This window comes from Caenorhabditis remanei, chromosome X (genome assembly GCF_010183535.1).
Source record: "Caenorhabditis remanei strain PX506 chromosome X, whole genome shotgun sequence".
In the NCBI taxonomy this organism is placed as follows: domain Eukaryota; kingdom Metazoa; phylum Nematoda; class Chromadorea; order Rhabditida; family Rhabditidae; genus Caenorhabditis; species Caenorhabditis remanei.
The window spans coordinates 4,458,269-4,475,851 of NC_071333.1; the positions used below are offsets into that span (position 1 = coordinate 4,458,269).

Below are 17,583 nucleotides of genomic sequence, written 5' to 3' on the forward strand. Positions count from 1 at the left end.
AATGTCCGGAAAAATGAAGAGCGACTGGGAATCATTGGTTAAGTACTTTGCATTTAATGCGACGGAATATCCTATGGAAGAGTTCTTCGCTGATATTCGCACTTTCTCTGTACAATATTCAACTGCATGGAAAGAGTTGGATGCAGAAGCAGAGGCAGCTAATGCAGAAGAAAAACGAAAAGAAGCTGCGGTTGAAACGCAGAAAAAGAAACAAAAGCAGAGAATTCCGCGTACCCCAACTGCGATGATTCGGGTTTCGACTGCTGCAGATAAAGTTGGAGTTCTTGACGAATTGGAAAGAGCCACCGGAAACGAAGCATTCCTTCAAACCCTCATGTCCGCTACAAGTTCTCGAAATCCTTATTCTGGTATGCCAAGTCGTACACGGGGAGGTGGAAGGACACCAATTGGTCATAATGAATTAAAAATTCGAGTCAGGCGAAAAGGACAACCAGCCGTTCCTATTTCGGTTAGTTCTTTCTTGAAGATTCCAATGAGCGTTTACAAAAAGTTTAATTTCCAGAGTATTCATGGTTCATTTCAAATATCATCGACACATAAAGAGAATGATTCAATAGGATCTTCTTTAAAACCCTCTGGACCAGTTTCCACTTCTTCCACAATATCAGTCAATTCCTAATCATCAAGTACAGTGGTACCTTCAACAGACGATTTGCTTGCACGTCTTCATGATTTCTAAATATTGTCCTTCGCTTATTTTTTGTTTCTTTTCTTGTCAATCCCTATACCTTATTGTCCCCCGTATGTTTCTCAAAATTTACCGACATTCAGTCACCCACAGGATGTTTCTCCACGTTCTATTTCATATTTCCAATGCATTTTTTTCAATTTTCTTTCGGTAAACGGTGTTTGTGTTTAGTATTTGCTTTCGTAACAGTTCATATTTAAAATTGAGAGAAGGAGAGTACCTGTGGGGTGACATACAGTAAATTAATTGAATAGTTAAACTAATTGAACGCGTAATGTAATTACTTCGTCAGATACCAAAATTTCATTACCGTCGGTGCCCATATCTGAAAATCAGGTTTGTAAAATTTCATGAAGCTTTTGCAAGTGTTACCTTTTAAAAATAAAGTTTGTTTTACTTTCCACTTCTAGTTGTGGCAAAAGAAGGCTGATACAATGCAGCTTTCTATGAGCTGTTTCGAGTTTAGGGGTTTTGAGATCGGACGTTGCAACTACGCTTGAGCTGAGAAAACCCTCCTGAAATCTCTACATACCTCCGTTGCCTGTTCCCTCATCACTAGAAAGTTATAAACCTTATCTGATATTTTTTTCCTCGCCTTCCATGGACGTGTCGTCTGCTCGCACTTCAAGAAAGTCTCGATTTTCTCATCTTCCTTTTTGCCCAACTTCAAGACTTTCTCTCCTGCTTTATTCGTTGCTCCTAATCTCTTCTCCTCTCGCCCTTCATTTTCCGCTGTACATGACAATGATTTGTTCGCTCGTCAAAATTGAAAACGAGATCGATGTTGTCTGGAAAGCTCTTGAGATGTAAGCGACAAATAAGCGTCTGGAACAGCAAGTAAACTCAAAGAAGGGAAAGATGGGAAGATGCAAGAGAGAAAGAAGAAAATGAAGAAAGCGGGAGGTGCTGGAGGATTTTCGATGACGACTGAAAGGATATCTCCAAGTATTCAGTGTAGCTTACGGTAATTTGTAGAAACCTGTTAGAAAAATGACTCTTTCAGCATTTAAACTCTGATTCGGTCGTTTAATTGTTATTGTCTTATTAGTTAGGACAACTTCCGTATTCGGCATCGTTACTGCACAACATTTCAAAATTCCTCTTAATTTGCTGCACCAAAAACCAAACACTTCAAACTAAATTATCCAATTTACAGTTCCGGAACACCTTTGCGTTCAATAATCCGACTCTCATTAAGAAGAGATGAAACAACGCCGCGAGACATGACATCTCTTCATGTTCTTTTTGTTTCTAAACTAGAAAATTCAAGAAATATGCTAATAAAGCGAACTTGTTTATGGAGCCACTACCCTCCCCTTTTTCCTCCCAGAGATGTGATTCATTCCTGGCCGCAGTTGATCTACAATGTGGTTGCAGATTATTTTCCTCTCTCTAGTTTCCGCCTATTCGTCTTGTTTTGATTATGGACTCGATTCAGACCACGACTATCACAAACATTTGAGAGAATATGACGATCATGCTGTTTTGTGCCAAATGAATGTACATAAATTAGTCGAACAATTCGAAATTAAGAGAAACTTCGTACAATTTTTAAGAAATTCTGAAAATTTTGCGGAAACCTCTAAAAATTAATTAAATCTGAGTCACCTCTGGTGGTAACGTAAAGGCAAATTAGTTATTTTTCAGGACACTTTCGTCGACCTATCTCTCAACGGAACCTTTATCCATTGTCGATACCCTCCCGTGACATGTACTATTAAACCTTATGAATTGTTCAGAGTACGCCCCAAAATTGTTTATTCAGTTTTCTGAAGAAAACGTTCCAGAAAGAATGCATTCACGAGTACTCCTAAACCCGCCCTCATTATTGCAGGAAAGATAACAATCATTACACAACTATACTATTTTTCTGCTATTCGAAAATCAATTTCAAACCGATTTTCTACTTTGGTTAGTTCGAAATCTTTAAAAACTTGACAACTCTTTTTTCAATTCGAGCCTTGGTTGTTGAATTCCTGACTGTTGGTTGTCTTGTTAAAATCGTCGTCTGCATTCTGAATACTTGTCGCCACACTCATTTGACATCACCCCAAGATAAAATATGAAATCTTCGTTTGCACTAAAGTAATTTCTAGACCACACTATCGGAAAAAGCAAAACGAGACCACGAAGCCCACTCCGTAACCGTTACTTCTCAATGTCCGAAATATCTGTCTAATTATTTCATACCGAATTAAGCGGATATTCATGCAATGTACGGTAAAAGTAGCTGTAGAGAAACAAGTTGACTGATAATTGACTGATAATAATTCACTGTAGAGAAACAAGTTGACTGATAATTGACAACTGCAAAAAGCAGCAAGGATCAGACTTGAATAATATATTGAAAAATCATGGGGATCAAAGCTGATTTTGAAAATATCACTTTTATGATGAAAATGCATCGAGAAACGTATTTTTTGTTATGGTTCCGTTACACGTTGACCACTTTTTTATCCAATGAGATGAATTATGATCTATTCTCATAAAACATCACGTGAAGTTTTGTAGGACATGATTGTCGAAGCTTCCGGGAGCATACGTCACTCTGCAATTTTTTTTTTCATGTTTCCTGCTCAATTTTCGTACCAATAGTGTAAAATAAGTCGCTTTCTTTAAAAAAAACATCAAACTTCTCGCGGGAGACAGGCTTCATCCGCGGGGCATGGGACTCGATGTGCTCTTTGTATCGTGATCTCTTCATTTTTAGTACTTTTTCGCAAGAACATCTGCTCTTATTTCACCGAATGTACACCGTGTTTCACTCTTTCAACCTCTTTTCTTCAACGAGTAGGCGTGGCCAACTATACGAAATTCCCATGTGTCAAGCGGCTATATAAAGCGTTCTTGGAAGGTACGAGCAACATCTTCGTTTTCTAAAAATAACTTTTTTATTTTATATTTCCGTCTTCTCGAAGTATTGTGTATAATTTTCTTTCAGGTTTGGGTTAACACAAATTCCAGTCGTCACAACTCATCGTCAATTCAAATTTGCCAGGTATTTATTAGTTTTAATAGTTTAAAATTATATCAAATATATTTAGTTTCAGAGCAATCATTAGTTGATCAACTCGTTGACGAACTGCTCAATTCTCGTGGAATTCGGGTCGAGGGGTGAGTATGAAGAAAAATGTGTCTAAAATAGAGTGAAATTGTGTAACCTCTTTAACAGAAATTCGCTTTAAAAAAACTTTTCACCAGCGCGTAAAATGAGGAGTCCAACCTTATACGGTTCATTTCGGAAAACAGAAAATTTTTGTCAGAGAGCAGGCAAACTTTCAAAAAATCCTGAAGACATCGCTGGGACGCGATTTCCAAAGTTTCACGAATATAGGTCCATTTTTAACCGTTTTAAAACTATCCGGGGATGGGAACGCTAAACGTCTTAACCATTCCGAACACTACTTTTCACAGGCCGATTATTTTACTAACACATTTTATTTTCCAAATCAGCTTTAGTCTTGTTTCTAAAATACTGATAGAGTAATACAAGCGTGTTTTCTTCACTCCCCATAACTAATTGCTTGCGCTACTTAGATATAGTAACGTGCAATAAGATATACAATTTAGGTCTTCTCAGTTGAAAATGTACAAGTTTTAGAGTATGGTTGTCCCACAAAATTATTTTTCAAAGATCATACAGAGAAAAAATAGAGCTTTATTTTTGTGTTTGACTACTTTTCTGTTAGAATGTTCCCTAGCAAGTTACATATCGAAAAAATAGTTTTTTCATCACATCGTGTCATTTTGTTGCAGAATTTTTGAGCTGTCCAGTTAAAATAAACAGAGAAATTGTCAATTACAAAAAATAAGATATATCTTTGAACTGTATGATCCATAAAAATGTACTTTGTGTAGCAATCAGCTATACTATGACTCATTCTCAAAGTTGGACATTTTCGACTGGAAATACCAAAATTGAATATCTTATAGCACGGAAAATCTGAATCTGAATTAAGAAAGGACGGTCAAGGTTATAAGGATAAAGATATTGAACTCATTTGAACTCATCTTTTCACGTACCTCGAGTGCGTATATAAAATAAATAAATAAATAAATAAGAAAAATCTGATCGGAAGACCTTATGTAATAGTACTTTCTCTGTTTTCCAATAAGAAAAGAACACTTCGAATTTTTGTATAAGGGTATGAGATTATTTCAGAAAAATGAGAGCCCTCCTCTCTATGCTCGTCATTGCTTGCTTCAATGGGAGTGAAGCATTGATAAGACGCAAACACGTCCGAAATAATAACATCACGCAGTTTAATTATCATGTCCAGCTCTCCTGTTCCGCAATGCCCTATTTTTGTTATTACGGGTACTACTTGGAATTCGATTGGTTGTAAGTATTTTTTAGTGTGGTTGTTTTCTTTGTCAAATTTAGTTCATAAACTTACGTACTTTGAAAAAATTGTGTGAGAGTCATTTACTACATTAGACAACTTTTGGGTGCCTCGTGTTAAAATTAGTAACTGTAAAGTGAGCAAATCAAAATTTGATTTTGTTCCATTTCAAAGTTTCAGGTCCCCGGATGATATGTTTACCCATATCCCATTCCATTGTGGATCAGGAGTCTCCCATCACTACGCCCAATTTTCCTTTTTTGGAGACGATCGCGACGATTGGCATGTAAGTTTCAAGATGAGTAGCGCGTTATTTTAACTCTAACAATGGGAAATAACTTATTTTGAACATCTGATTGGTTGGCCCTACTTTTAGGTTTGCTCTAATTTTTAGGAATTGGATTCTTTAATAGTTTTAAACGGAGTCAATTTTAACTATCGATCATCTATAACAATGCATTCAATTTGAATACTGTTTTGTAAATGTAGTCAAAAAATTAAAGAAATAGCTGTGCTGAAAAATTTTCAAATAGAATTCATGTTTACAGAAGGATCTGCATCCCTTCATTGAAATTTACCACAACTGCACCCGATCACACAACGTACTCCAGATAACACGGAACTTCGACAGAGTGGCTGTTAATGGAAGGTTAGTGTCATGCAAATCTAGCCGCTAAAAAAAAACTCATTTACAGTCGTGTCGAAGAATCGATTGCTATTGCAGCTATCGACAAGGGTGTACCCACAATGGTGGAAATAAATGCGGAATTCATGGAACACTCATATGTATGTTGGGAACACACGTGTTTTGAGATGACCAATTTTAACGGGTTTTCATGTTTTGAAATTATTTTTGACGCCGAACAATAACGGAAAAGTTCACAGATGAAAGTGAAAATTTTAACCACCAAGATATTGTCAGCTTTTGACTTTGGCTTGTTTTTCACCTTTTCTTTCGAAAAATTCATGTTCCAGTAAAATTTAATTAGAAAACTCAATTTCGACCAAAAATCTGCTACGTTTATTCACATTTAATTTGATGAGCTCAACAATTTTTAGTTATTGTAGAAAAATTTGAAAAAATTTAACACTCTCGTCAAATTTTTGTTTGAGAATAAATTTTTTAGAGTTAGTTCAATATTTGGATTAACTAAACAACTTTACAGAAGGTCTCATTCATATCACCAGATGTCACCGCACGGGCCAAGCAAGGAATCAATCACTATCCTGCTGAAATCAAGGACTGGTTACAATCGAAAACAATTCATCTTGATGCAAGTGAAGTGAACAAAAACACGACACAAGTTCAATTTGTGGATCATAAATTGGAATGGATTCCAATGGAAAAATTCGAGGAAGAAGGAAGTGGTGTTGCTGCAGTTGTTCACAATCCATAGAAACTACCAGTTAATCAAAAAGTTTTATAGTATTTTGTTTGTACTATTCCAACTGATGTTTCCAATGAAATGCTTGTTTTTTCTTCAAACGTTTCACTTTTACAGTCCGTAATATGACAGGAAAACAACGATAAAGTGAAAAATCAGAGTTATTCAAGGGAAGACAATGTTTGTGAGTCTGATTAGTATGTAAACAAATAAAACTTTGCTTATCAGTAAAAAAGTTTAGTTCATGTTTTCTTCTGTTCACTTCTGATTCACTACCAGCATGCAAATAATCTAAAGCCGAAAATCATTTGCTTCGCCGTTTCCACAAAACAGCTGTCTGTTGAGATGACTCGTGTTGTGTTACAAAGCATTCTTGATGAGAAATAAGAGATTGGGAGAGAGAGGGGGGATATGAGAGTTTCGTCAATGAAATGGGTTCAAATCATCACGAACTAAAAAAATGTATTCTGATCAGTAGTACAGTAGATTGTGGTTATTATTAAAATCTTTAGGGACATTCTTTACACTACAAACAAAAGCGGTGCCAGAGTAGAATTGAAGACACGGTCTGCTGTGTGATTTTCCAGAGTGCGTAATATTCTTTTTGCCTGCATTTTTCCTCTTCATATTGTTGACACCTCACACCAACTATAATTGATATTATATAATTAGAAAAAGCGGATTGGGAACAGAGATAAAAAGAGAATTAAACGAACGCACGGGTATCTTCATTTCAAAAAAAAATTGAGCAACCAACGGGCAGAAAACAACAGAATATCTTCTCCCTGATGATTAGCAACGGTGAGAGAACATGTGCTAATGTTGGATGGCATCTGACTCCCTTTTCTTCTTTTTTCTTTTTATACCTAATATTTTCTCTTCTGATCTATCTAAATATTTTGCTTTTCAAACATGACCAATTTCTTAAATTATTTTGTTTAAAAATTAGAAACAATTTGAAATATGATTCTCTAAAAGTTTAATATTCTTCTCAAAGTTTCAGTCGATTCAGGTTCAAAAGAAACATCTCTATAGATACTTTCCGTTTAAAAAAATATAGCCATCTTTGCAAAAGCTCAAAAAATGTTGAAATAAAGAATTGGGAGTTATCATTCTTACATATAAAACGCGTGTGGGTTCTGTCTGTGGATTTGTCTGTGTGTTTTTCAGGATGTCCGCAAGATTTTTGAGAAATAAAGGGGAGAGCGCGCCATGGGCAAAAGTTGAACCCTCGCCTTTTCAGCGACAGGCGTGAGCGTTTAGGCCAATGCTCCAGGGGGTACAATGCTCAAGGGGACAAAGGGGACATTTACTCTTGGGGGTACATAGTTGATGCTCAAAGGGACAAAGTCTCAGAGGGACACATGCTCAAAGGGACACTAAGTTGTTGGATTTGAGGGGGCCCCAAGTTATACTCAAGGGGACAATGAAAAATTCTCAAGGGGACAACAGTTTATACTCAAGGGGACAACAGTTTATACTCAAGGGGACAACAGTTTATACTCAATGGGACAACAGTTTATACTCAATGGGACAACAGTTTATACTCAAGGGGACAACAGTTTGTAGTCAAATAGATAATGAGAATGCTGGAAGAGAGAGAAAAGAACTTACTAGAATAGTTATTATTTATCGATGAGGAAACACTAGCATCTCTTTTCAATCATTGAGAGATGTCTCATTACGTCTATTGTTTTTTTTTTTTTTTTTTTTTTTTTTTTTTTCTAACTTTTAGTTTATTTGAGTGAATACTCAATTCAACTGAAAACATGCAGAAATTATAACTGTCCTCGTCTATCATAAAGACTTTAAACGTACTGGCACACAAGCATTACATTTTTCTACCAAACTCTATTGAATACAAATGCTGAAAACTCCCGAAAGTGACTATCACACAATCGAGAGTTTTTGGGTTGGTAAGGAAAAACAAAACGTTTCCTGAAGCGATCTGTAAAATTATGAGAAGCAATAAAGATTATTATAGAAATATGAGATTAACAATAGATTTAAAATTTACTAGATAGTTTATTTAGAATTACATAAACCGACAGTTCTGGACAAAAACTATTGCCCGAAAAAATTAAACCAAATCTAAGAGACCGATTGAATCAGTGGTGAGTTGGAGCAGCGATGACCTTGACTGCGTTTCTCTCAGACGAGCGATTTCAGCCTTTCTGTTCTTTCTGATTCCACTTGAAAAGGAAGTACATTCCATCGTAGCTAGCGAGTGCGGCACGGCAGATGTTGGCTCTTCCGAATTGCTCATGAAGGTCAACGAGACTCTCTGGGTGTGGATTGCCAGATTCCACGGACAGCATCAGCCATCTTGTATGAGCCAAGGCTGAAAAATGAGAAATTTTCAATATTAACCAGCCAAAGCTAAAGAAAGAGACCAGCAACAACTCGTTTCTGATTGAAACGACGACTTTTACTTTTTTTAGTATCGGAGGTCGTCACAATTCTTACCTGCTAAGAGTTCCCGATCCGCCGGTTCGTCTTGAGTTCCGTATTTGACAACATCCCTTAGTAGATCGACTCTCCTCCAGTTCCATTTCCACGAGTGAAATCTTCTCCTTGATTCATCGAACGATTTCTGCGAGGATCTGGAACGAAACAAATAAAAAACTAGACAACGGGAATATTAGCATTTCTCACCGAGCCGCATGGAGATGTCGAAGAAGTTGCACGCATTCGGAGGAGCGAGGAGTAATCGCTGAAAAGAATTCGTGTTCAAAAAATGAATAAGAGATTTTTGAATTGAGAGAAAACGAGATGAGAGCGGCAAAAATCTTCAAAAAATGAGAGAAACAGGCCAAAAGATCAACAAAAATAGGCCGGATATATCAAAGAATAGGCAAAAAAACAAAAAATTTTAGGATTCTAGCGGAAAAGCAACAGAAATACCTTAAAAACAATAAAATTCACAAGAACAATTCCGAAAATCTCTTTAGAAATGAATATTATTACACTATATTACAGAAAAACTCGGAAAAGTACGAAAAAACTGGAAAAATTCTTAAAATTCGAAAAAAAATTCGTTCGAGAATGTTCGAAAGAACACCGCCTCGTTCCCATGGCCGAACGTTTCACGAATTCTCGGCCACTTGTAGATTTACGGGGGCGTGTACTCTTGGAGAACAAGTAGAAAAACAATAAATATTTATCGAATAGTTTGCCTAATTCGGGGTATTTTATCATCGGTTGTTCTGTTTTTTTTTGTTTTTTTTCAGTCGGTTTCCATCTAGATTATTCTAAAAGTTACAGAAAGCTAATGAAGGAGGAATACTCGTCCAGCTCCTTAGAAGATTCGGAGGATGAATACAATCCTTATAAAAAATCTAGACTGGAATCCTCCGGTTCCGAAAGCTCAGATGATGGAGAAATGAAAGAAAAAAGTAGTGAACTCCAAAAAATGGAATTTTCCGAAGGTTTGTGGCATAGAAATGAGTGTAAAAATCTTTACTAATAATATTCAACAGATCCGTTTGTGTATTTGTTTGTCGCCAGCCATAACTCCCTCTGTACTGGGCCGATTTTTATGAAACCTGGATAGATAGATTGGAAATGTGTCTTAGTTGATGCCCGAACTTTTATTTTTTCAAAAATTTCAAATTTAACGTCTTCTGGAGACGATTTCGATTTCTACAGTAAAAAGCGCTGACAAACGGTGTGTCCCGACAGGGTGGTAGAAAGCTCAAGATATCAACCTAACACTACTGACTCGGTGTTTCTTGACTGCATTCTCGAGAGCGTCCCGGCCGCGCGTGTTTGGTGTAGTGGGCAACGCAGATGGCTCTCACGGTTGGGGGTGGTGAGTTCGTTCCCGCCAGGTAGGAAATGTTTTTTGGGTTTTTTGTTTTGATAAGAACATAGACAGCCAGTATGTGAAAGTTGTAAATAACTTCGGTATAGTCGAGATTTCATAGATCAAAATGGTTAAGTAATCTTCACCAATCTTTTGACACTGTTCACACCGCTACGATTCTATCATAATGAGTGATTGAGTTGCAACTTTGACGGCGTTCAAAAAACTAGAATCTCACAGAAACCGTGGCAGAATGGCAGTTTACAATAAGGCTTTTGCCCGCAGCTTCATATAAAAAACTCAAAAGACTGTAAGTGCATTTTTTAAAGAAGGGAATAGGAAATCCGAATTTCTAACAAGGGAATTGACTTTCCGTGTGCCTTGAGAAATCTCTATAAACCCAGATAGTTTCGAAGTTGCTCTTTTTATAAAAGATCTTAGTGTGCCGTATTTAGAAGAAAGAGGCGAGATCGCCGCCGACCAATCAAAAATCAAAATTGATATTTCAATGACCTCTTCACGTTCGAAGAAGAAAAAAAGCAAAGTTATCAAATTTTTTTTCTGGAAGAGACCTTTAAAATAGTTCCTGTGAATTTAGGATAAAAAATCACTGAGAAGAACTGTGAGTTCCTATTAGAAAAGCAGGGATTAAGTTACGGAACGGACTGCTCAGAGTTAACAAAAACTACATACAAAATAAGAAAATTTTCATACAATATAGAAGTAAAAGAGAAAGAAACCGGGAAACCCTTTTTTCTCTGTTGCTTATCATTAGGTTCGGGTCTACCATTGAATCGCGCCTGATCGATGACGTTTTCAGCGACCCTATGGGTATGTTAAAACTTATAGTTTTATTTCACCATACGAGGAGGGAGGAGGGAGGCGGCATCGCCGCCGATCAGTAAAAAAGTGATATCTGAATTATTACTCGCTTTTAGGGAGGTTCAAAAACCGCTCATTCTAAATTCCATATTCCATCAGGATAGAAAAAGTCATTGAGAGATTTTACATTAGTGCTCTGCCGGAACGGACTGCTCAACTAGCGAAATTACCAACAAGATGTTGAAATAAATGGAAGAATGCTACTCAAGTAGTGGTGGTTTGTGAATAAGCAACTTTGTCGTTGCTCGGCTACCTAAAAAAATGAATTCTAGGATGAGAGTTTGTTAAAACACCGTCTTAGTCTGCCATATTACGAGAAGGGAGGCGGCATCGCCGCCGATCAGTCAAAAACTTCAGGAAGAATACTTTGAATCCATTTTTTGAAGATGTGAATAGAAAAGTCTTCAAGTTCTTGAACTTTGGTAAAAACAAATGGTCTTAGTCTGCCATTTTCCGAAAAGGTGAGGCGGCATCGCCGCCGATCAGACAAAAAATAAAATCTCATATCGATATGATCTCTCGCCTTTCGGGGAGGGAAGAGAGAAAAGTTATCAAGTTCACGTAAGATTGTTTTGAAATAAGGAAAACATAGGAAGAAAGTTCAAATTCGAAAATTCAAAAACAGATCATTCTATATTCCATATTCTATCAGGATAGAAAAAGTCATTGAGAAAGTTTGTAGAATTTGAGTCTGAAAAGGAGAGATTTTATAATTGTGCATTGTCGGAACGGACTGCTCAGCTAAGAAGCGCCGCAGGCGCTGTAAAACTGAGAAGGGTGGTGTAGGGAAGGAGGTTTAGTCGCCGTCAGGCGACGTAAACCGACTGGTTCTTAAGATTGTATTTCAGTATTGGAAATAGATGGCATTTGGAGGAGCGGTCCGCATTTTGGGAATTTTCGTAAAAAAGAGATGGAAACAGTTGTCAGATTGGGGTATGTTTCTTACTAGAATTCAACGGATTTCAGTAATATTTTGCAGTGCAAGAACTATAACGGATGTCTCCAAATTCGTTCTTCCCAAGTTTGAGAAACCCGGCTCCAAATTTGCTTCGTTTGATGTGTCCGATGGAATATTCAATGATGGTTTGAAATGGTCACGCAAGGAGAAAGGTGAGTTTGTTATTATTTCAATTTAAAAAAATTAAAAATTTAATTTAGGAAAACCGGTTGTTAAACCAAGAAAACGTACGGTTTCCTTGGCAGGAGAGAAATTCGAAGTGACCAGTTTCTGCTCTCCTCTCTGTTCCTCGTTCAAGAAATTTGTGAGTTTGAAAGTTAATTAAAGACACACGAAAATTTACAGACTCTTCAAAAACCGAACGACAAAACGCTACATGTTGTTTACGTATCAACGAGTGCTCGACATTTCTACGACGATCTTATGAATATGAAGAATAATCGAATTTCAGGTGGATTTTCTGCTATTAAAAACACGTAGACTCGAAATTTTTCAGATTGTTTGAGTAAGAAGGTTCGAGAGGCGTTGGCCGGTCAGACGATTAAGTCAGTTTTCGAGAATCTCAAAAAGGTTCATCCCGAATTGAGTGAAAAACAGGTATGAAAGATTGCTAATGAAACAGGAAATAGAAAATAAAATAATTCAGGTGCGCAATTTGGCTAGAACGGTGCCGGATTGTGTGAAGAAGAACAGAGGATTGGTTCCGGTAACTGTCCCAGAAGTGTTAGCTCAGCTGCAAACAACAACAAGAGATTCATATTTCAATTCGAAAGGTGAGTAATCAAAAATTACAGTTGTTGTAATCATTTTTTCAGGAAAAGATTTTGAATTCGTTTATGTCGACAAGGATATGATGTCAATCTATGTAAAATCCTTGCCTACTAGAATAAATATTCAGGATTATAAGAGCACGTTAGATCAATCAGAGAAATGGTCGGTTGATGATATAAATTCTTTTATCGGTAAAGAAAAAACTTATAATCCCTGAAGTATTGGAACAACTTTTTCTCAGATTTGCTCGTGGTAAAACATCGGAACAAAATGAAACGAGTTTTGATGGAGAAAACTCAGTCATCTCTTCTAATATCGACATGACAGAAACGACGATTCGAACACCTACTGAAATAGTCGATTCGGATGATACGATGATAGATTCAGCTACTCCTACTGAAATAGTCGATTCGGATGATGCGATGATAGATTCAGCTTGTGATGAAACGGAGAAACAGAGTAATCCGTCGAACTCTCTTCAGGCCAATCATACGGAGTCAGAATCCAGCTCTGATTCAGACGACTGTGCGACATTCAGAAGGCTCAATAAATTCATAAAAAATATGAAAGTCCCGAGAAAAATAAATCAATCCAACAAAGCAACAAACGTAGGAGCTCTGAAAAGCGACGAAAAATTTGAGATAGATTCCTCTTTGGACAGCCCAAAATCTCCTAAAACCAAGCATACTCGACTTTCTCGGTACAGTGGTGTTTTTTTTTCAATCTTTAATAAAACCTGACTGTTCAGAAAATCTTCGGACGACCATCATCGCAGCAATCGCGTACAAAAATCCAGCCAAACCAAGTACAATACAAGAGCGAATTCCTTGAAGAAGACTCATACTTAATGTTTATTGAATGTTGCTCAATTCTCTTGTTATTTTCAATTGTTCTTTTTTGTTTTTTTTTCAGATTTTTTGTTTTCCTTTTCTTTAATTATTACTTTCCGTAGTAATAGCCAGTTTAATTTATCATTTGAGTTTTTTCGTTTATGGGTGAATCGAAATAATAAATTTAATTTGAATTTTCACTCAAAGTAGCAGAACAACCGATGATAAAATACCCCGAATTAGGCAAACTATTCGATAAATATTTATTGTTTTTCTACTTGTTCTCCAAGAGTACACGCCCCCGTAAATCTACAAGTGGCCGAGAATTCGTGAAACGTTCGGCCATGGGAACGAGGCGGTGTTCTTTCGAACATTCTCGAACGAATTTTTTTTCGAATTTTAAGAATTTTTCCAGTTTTTTCGTACTTTTCCGAGTTTTTCTGTAATATAGTGTAATAATATTCATTTCTAAAGAGATTTTCGGAATTGTTCTTGTGAATTTTATTGTTTTTAAGGTATTTCTGTTGCTTTTCCGCTAGAATCCTAAAATTTTTTGTTTTTTTGCCTATTCTTTGATATATCCGGCCTATTTTTGTTGATCTTTTGGCCTGTTTCTCTCATTTTTTGAAGATTTTTGCCGCTCTCATCTCGTTTTCTCTCAATTCAAAAATCTCTTATTCATTTTTTGAACACGAATTCTTTTCAGCGATTACTCCTCGCTCCTCCGAATGCGTGCAACTTCTTCGACATCTCCATGCGGCTCGGTGAGAAATGCTAATATTCCCGTTGTCTAGTTTTTTATTTGTTTCGTTCCAGATCCTCGCAGAAATCGTTCGATGAATCAAGGAGAAGATTTCACTCGTGGAAATGGAACTGGAGGAGAGTCGATCTACTAAGGGATGTTGTCAAATACGGAACTCAAGACGAACCGGCGGATCGGGAACTCTTAGCAGGTAAGAATTGTGACGACCTCCGATACTAAAAAAAGTAAAAGTCGTCGTTTCAATCAGAAACGAGTTGTTGCTGGTCTCTTTCTTTAGCTTTGGCTGGTTAATATTGAAAATTTCTCATTTTTCAGCCTTGGCTCATACAAGATGGCTGATGCTGTCCGTGGAATCTGGCAATCCACACCCAGAGAGTCTCGTTGACCTTCATGAGCAATTCGGAAGAGCCAACATCTGCCGTGCCGCACTCGCTAGCTACGATGGAATGTACTTCCTTTTCAAGTGGAATCAGAAAGAACAGAAAGGCTGAAATCGCTCGTCTGAGAGAAACGCAGTCAAGGTCATCGCTGCTCCAACTCACCACTGATTCAATCGGTCTCTTAGATTTGGTTTAATTTTTTCGGGCAATAGTTTTTGTCCAGAACTGTCGGTTTATGTAATTCTAAATAAACTATCTAGTAAATTTTAAATCTATTGTTAATCTCATATTTCTATAATAATCTTTATTGCTTCTCATAATTTTACAGATCGCTTCAGGAAACGTTTTGTTTTTCCTTACCAACCCAAAAACTCTCGATTGTGTGATAGTCACTTTCGGGAGTTTTCAGCATTTGTATTCAATAGAGTTTGGTAGAAAAATGTAATGCTTGTGTGCCAGTACGTTTAAAGTCTTTATGATAGACGAGGACAGTTATAATTTCTGCATGTTTTCAGTTGAATTGAGTATTCACTCAAATAAACTAAAAGTTAGAAAAACGTCAGACAGTTTACTCCATTGCTTCATTTCGATACTTCCGCAGCACACATATCGTATTGTTCAACAAATCAGCAAAATCTCATAATGAATTGTTATTAGATAATAATTTGAAAAGAAAAACGTAAAAACACCAATGAATAGTTCGAAATCGATTATTTCGACAAATAATTGTGACACTAAAGTCATCTCATTCTCCACTCTCATGTAAAACAATAGACGTAATGAGACATCTCTCAATGATTGAAAAGAGATGCTAGTGTTTCCTCATCGATAAATAATAACTATTCTAGTAAGTTCTTTTCTCTCTCTTCCAGCATTCTCATTATCTATTTGACTACAAACTGTTGTCCCCTTGAGTATAAACTGTTGTCCCATTGAGTATAAACTGTTGTCCCATTGAGTATAAACTGTTGTCCCCTTGAGTATAAACTGTTGTCCCCTTGAGTATAAACTGTTGTCCCCTTGAGAATTTTTCATTGTCCCCTTGAGTATAACTTGGGGCCCCCTCAAATCCAACAACTTAGTGTCCCTTTGAGCATGTGTCCCTCTGAGACTTTGTCCCTTTGAGCATCAACTATGTACCCCCAAGAGTAAATGTCCCCTTTGTCCCCTTGAGCATTGTACCCCCTGGAGCATAGACCGAGCGTTTACCACTCGGCCACGTGAACACTTCTGCAAGAGCGTGAACGGGAAAATAAGAAGAGGCCAGCCGGATGAAGCACCGAAGGCGCGGCAGCCAGGCTGGTGAATAGACATAAGGTCTTTTCGAGGCTTCTCTTCAGAAAAACACCTACGCATTTTGGAGCATTTTTTCTATTAACACGTTATCTCTAATTGTTTTGCATCATTTGAAAAAATCCAATTCTCCCTCACTTCAATCACTTTAGAAATATAGTCCATTTTAGGCTAAAATTGAATTTAGCAAATGGTTTCACATAATTTTCTCATCAAATGGTTCATCCAATTAGTTAACATTCCAATATTTTTAAGGGTAAAACGTGAGTGCCAAAATTACTTGATATATTTCCCGCTGAGGCAAACGGTTGACATTTGACAAAAAAGCTACTACACTTGGAAACAAAGAGGGTTCTACATGTGCAAGCTCTCTCCCTTTGAAAACCGCGCGAAACGCACGTGCCACAATAGTGACGGACACTCGGGCAATAGGAATAGAAAGGTATCAACAGCCAAAAGAGGTTGGTGAGCTGTTCACCTTCTGTTTCTGTTCGCTATACACAATTATATGGGAGAGAGTCTGTTCACCGCCCATAATTAGAGAGATGTTTGCGCAAAAAGGAGGCGGAGAAAAACGAAAGCGCAGTAAGTGCGCTCTAATAACAACCCTCAGCAAAAGGAACACACTGCCTCATTCAAATATTATATCCTTATGTATTACCCCCCCCCCCCCCTTGAGCAGCTACTGTATGCTGCTCTAACCCTTATTTTTTCCCTTAAGGAAGTTATTTTTTTTTGAATTCTAATTTGAGGTAAGATTTCTAATTTAATTTTCTCAGAAATTTACATTGAAACAATTTTTAGTTTGTCCTCTCCGGTAGATGGATCAATTGTGGAGGTCCCAACTGGTCTGAGGTTTCAACGATAAGTATTTTATTAGGTTCATTTTCAAATTTTACCACGTCTTCACAAATATTGAGGCAAAACCATCTGCAACTCGAATATTGCATCAGATACTTGTATTTAGGCATGTGTTAGACGTAAATAACGGAATTTTTTATTTATTTATTTATTTATTTATTTAAAATACGTACGTGAGAGTACGTGGCAAGGTCAATAGGGGGGGGGGGGGAACTTGAAATGAAATAGAGGGAGAATAGTGAACACGTGGAAGGTAAATGAATTGTCGGTGTATAATTATACGTGGAAGGTAAATGAATTTTCGGTGTATAATTATATGAAAATAGCCAAATCTGTTTATCAGACATGTGAATAATCAAATTTTGAAATCCTAAGTTGTGGTTATAGCTTCCTCATTTCAGCAATGAACAAAGACCAGAAGATTGCGATGAAATTGAAAAAAGCGATGGAGGAAAAAAGAGGGAGAGGCGGCGGAGTTCAAGAAAGCCACTGAGGAAGGAATCAAGGAGAAAAAGAAATGTAAACTTGAATCTTGAAAATTAGAAGTTTAAAACCGAATTATTATTTTAGATATGACCCGGAGCCGAGCCAACCCAGTTTGGC

The 17,583-nt window shown here is 37.0% G+C and overlaps 1 protein-coding gene across 1 annotated transcript; it reads left to right on the top strand.

Moving 5' to 3' along the window:
• Positions 1 to 4,875: 4,875 nt before the first annotated feature.
• On the top strand, positions 4,876 to 6,449 carry GCK72_022861 (uncharacterized protein; the record flags this gene model as incomplete). The annotated part of the gene is made up of 5 exons (XM_003102864.2): positions 4,876 to 5,051; positions 5,233 to 5,338; positions 5,601 to 5,701; positions 5,748 to 5,838; positions 6,219 to 6,449. The coding sequence occupies 5 exons, from the start codon at positions 4,876 to 4,878 to the stop codon at positions 6,447 to 6,449; spliced, it is 705 nt and encodes a 234-aa protein (XP_003102912.2).
• Positions 6,450 to 17,583: the final 11,134 nt, after the last annotated feature.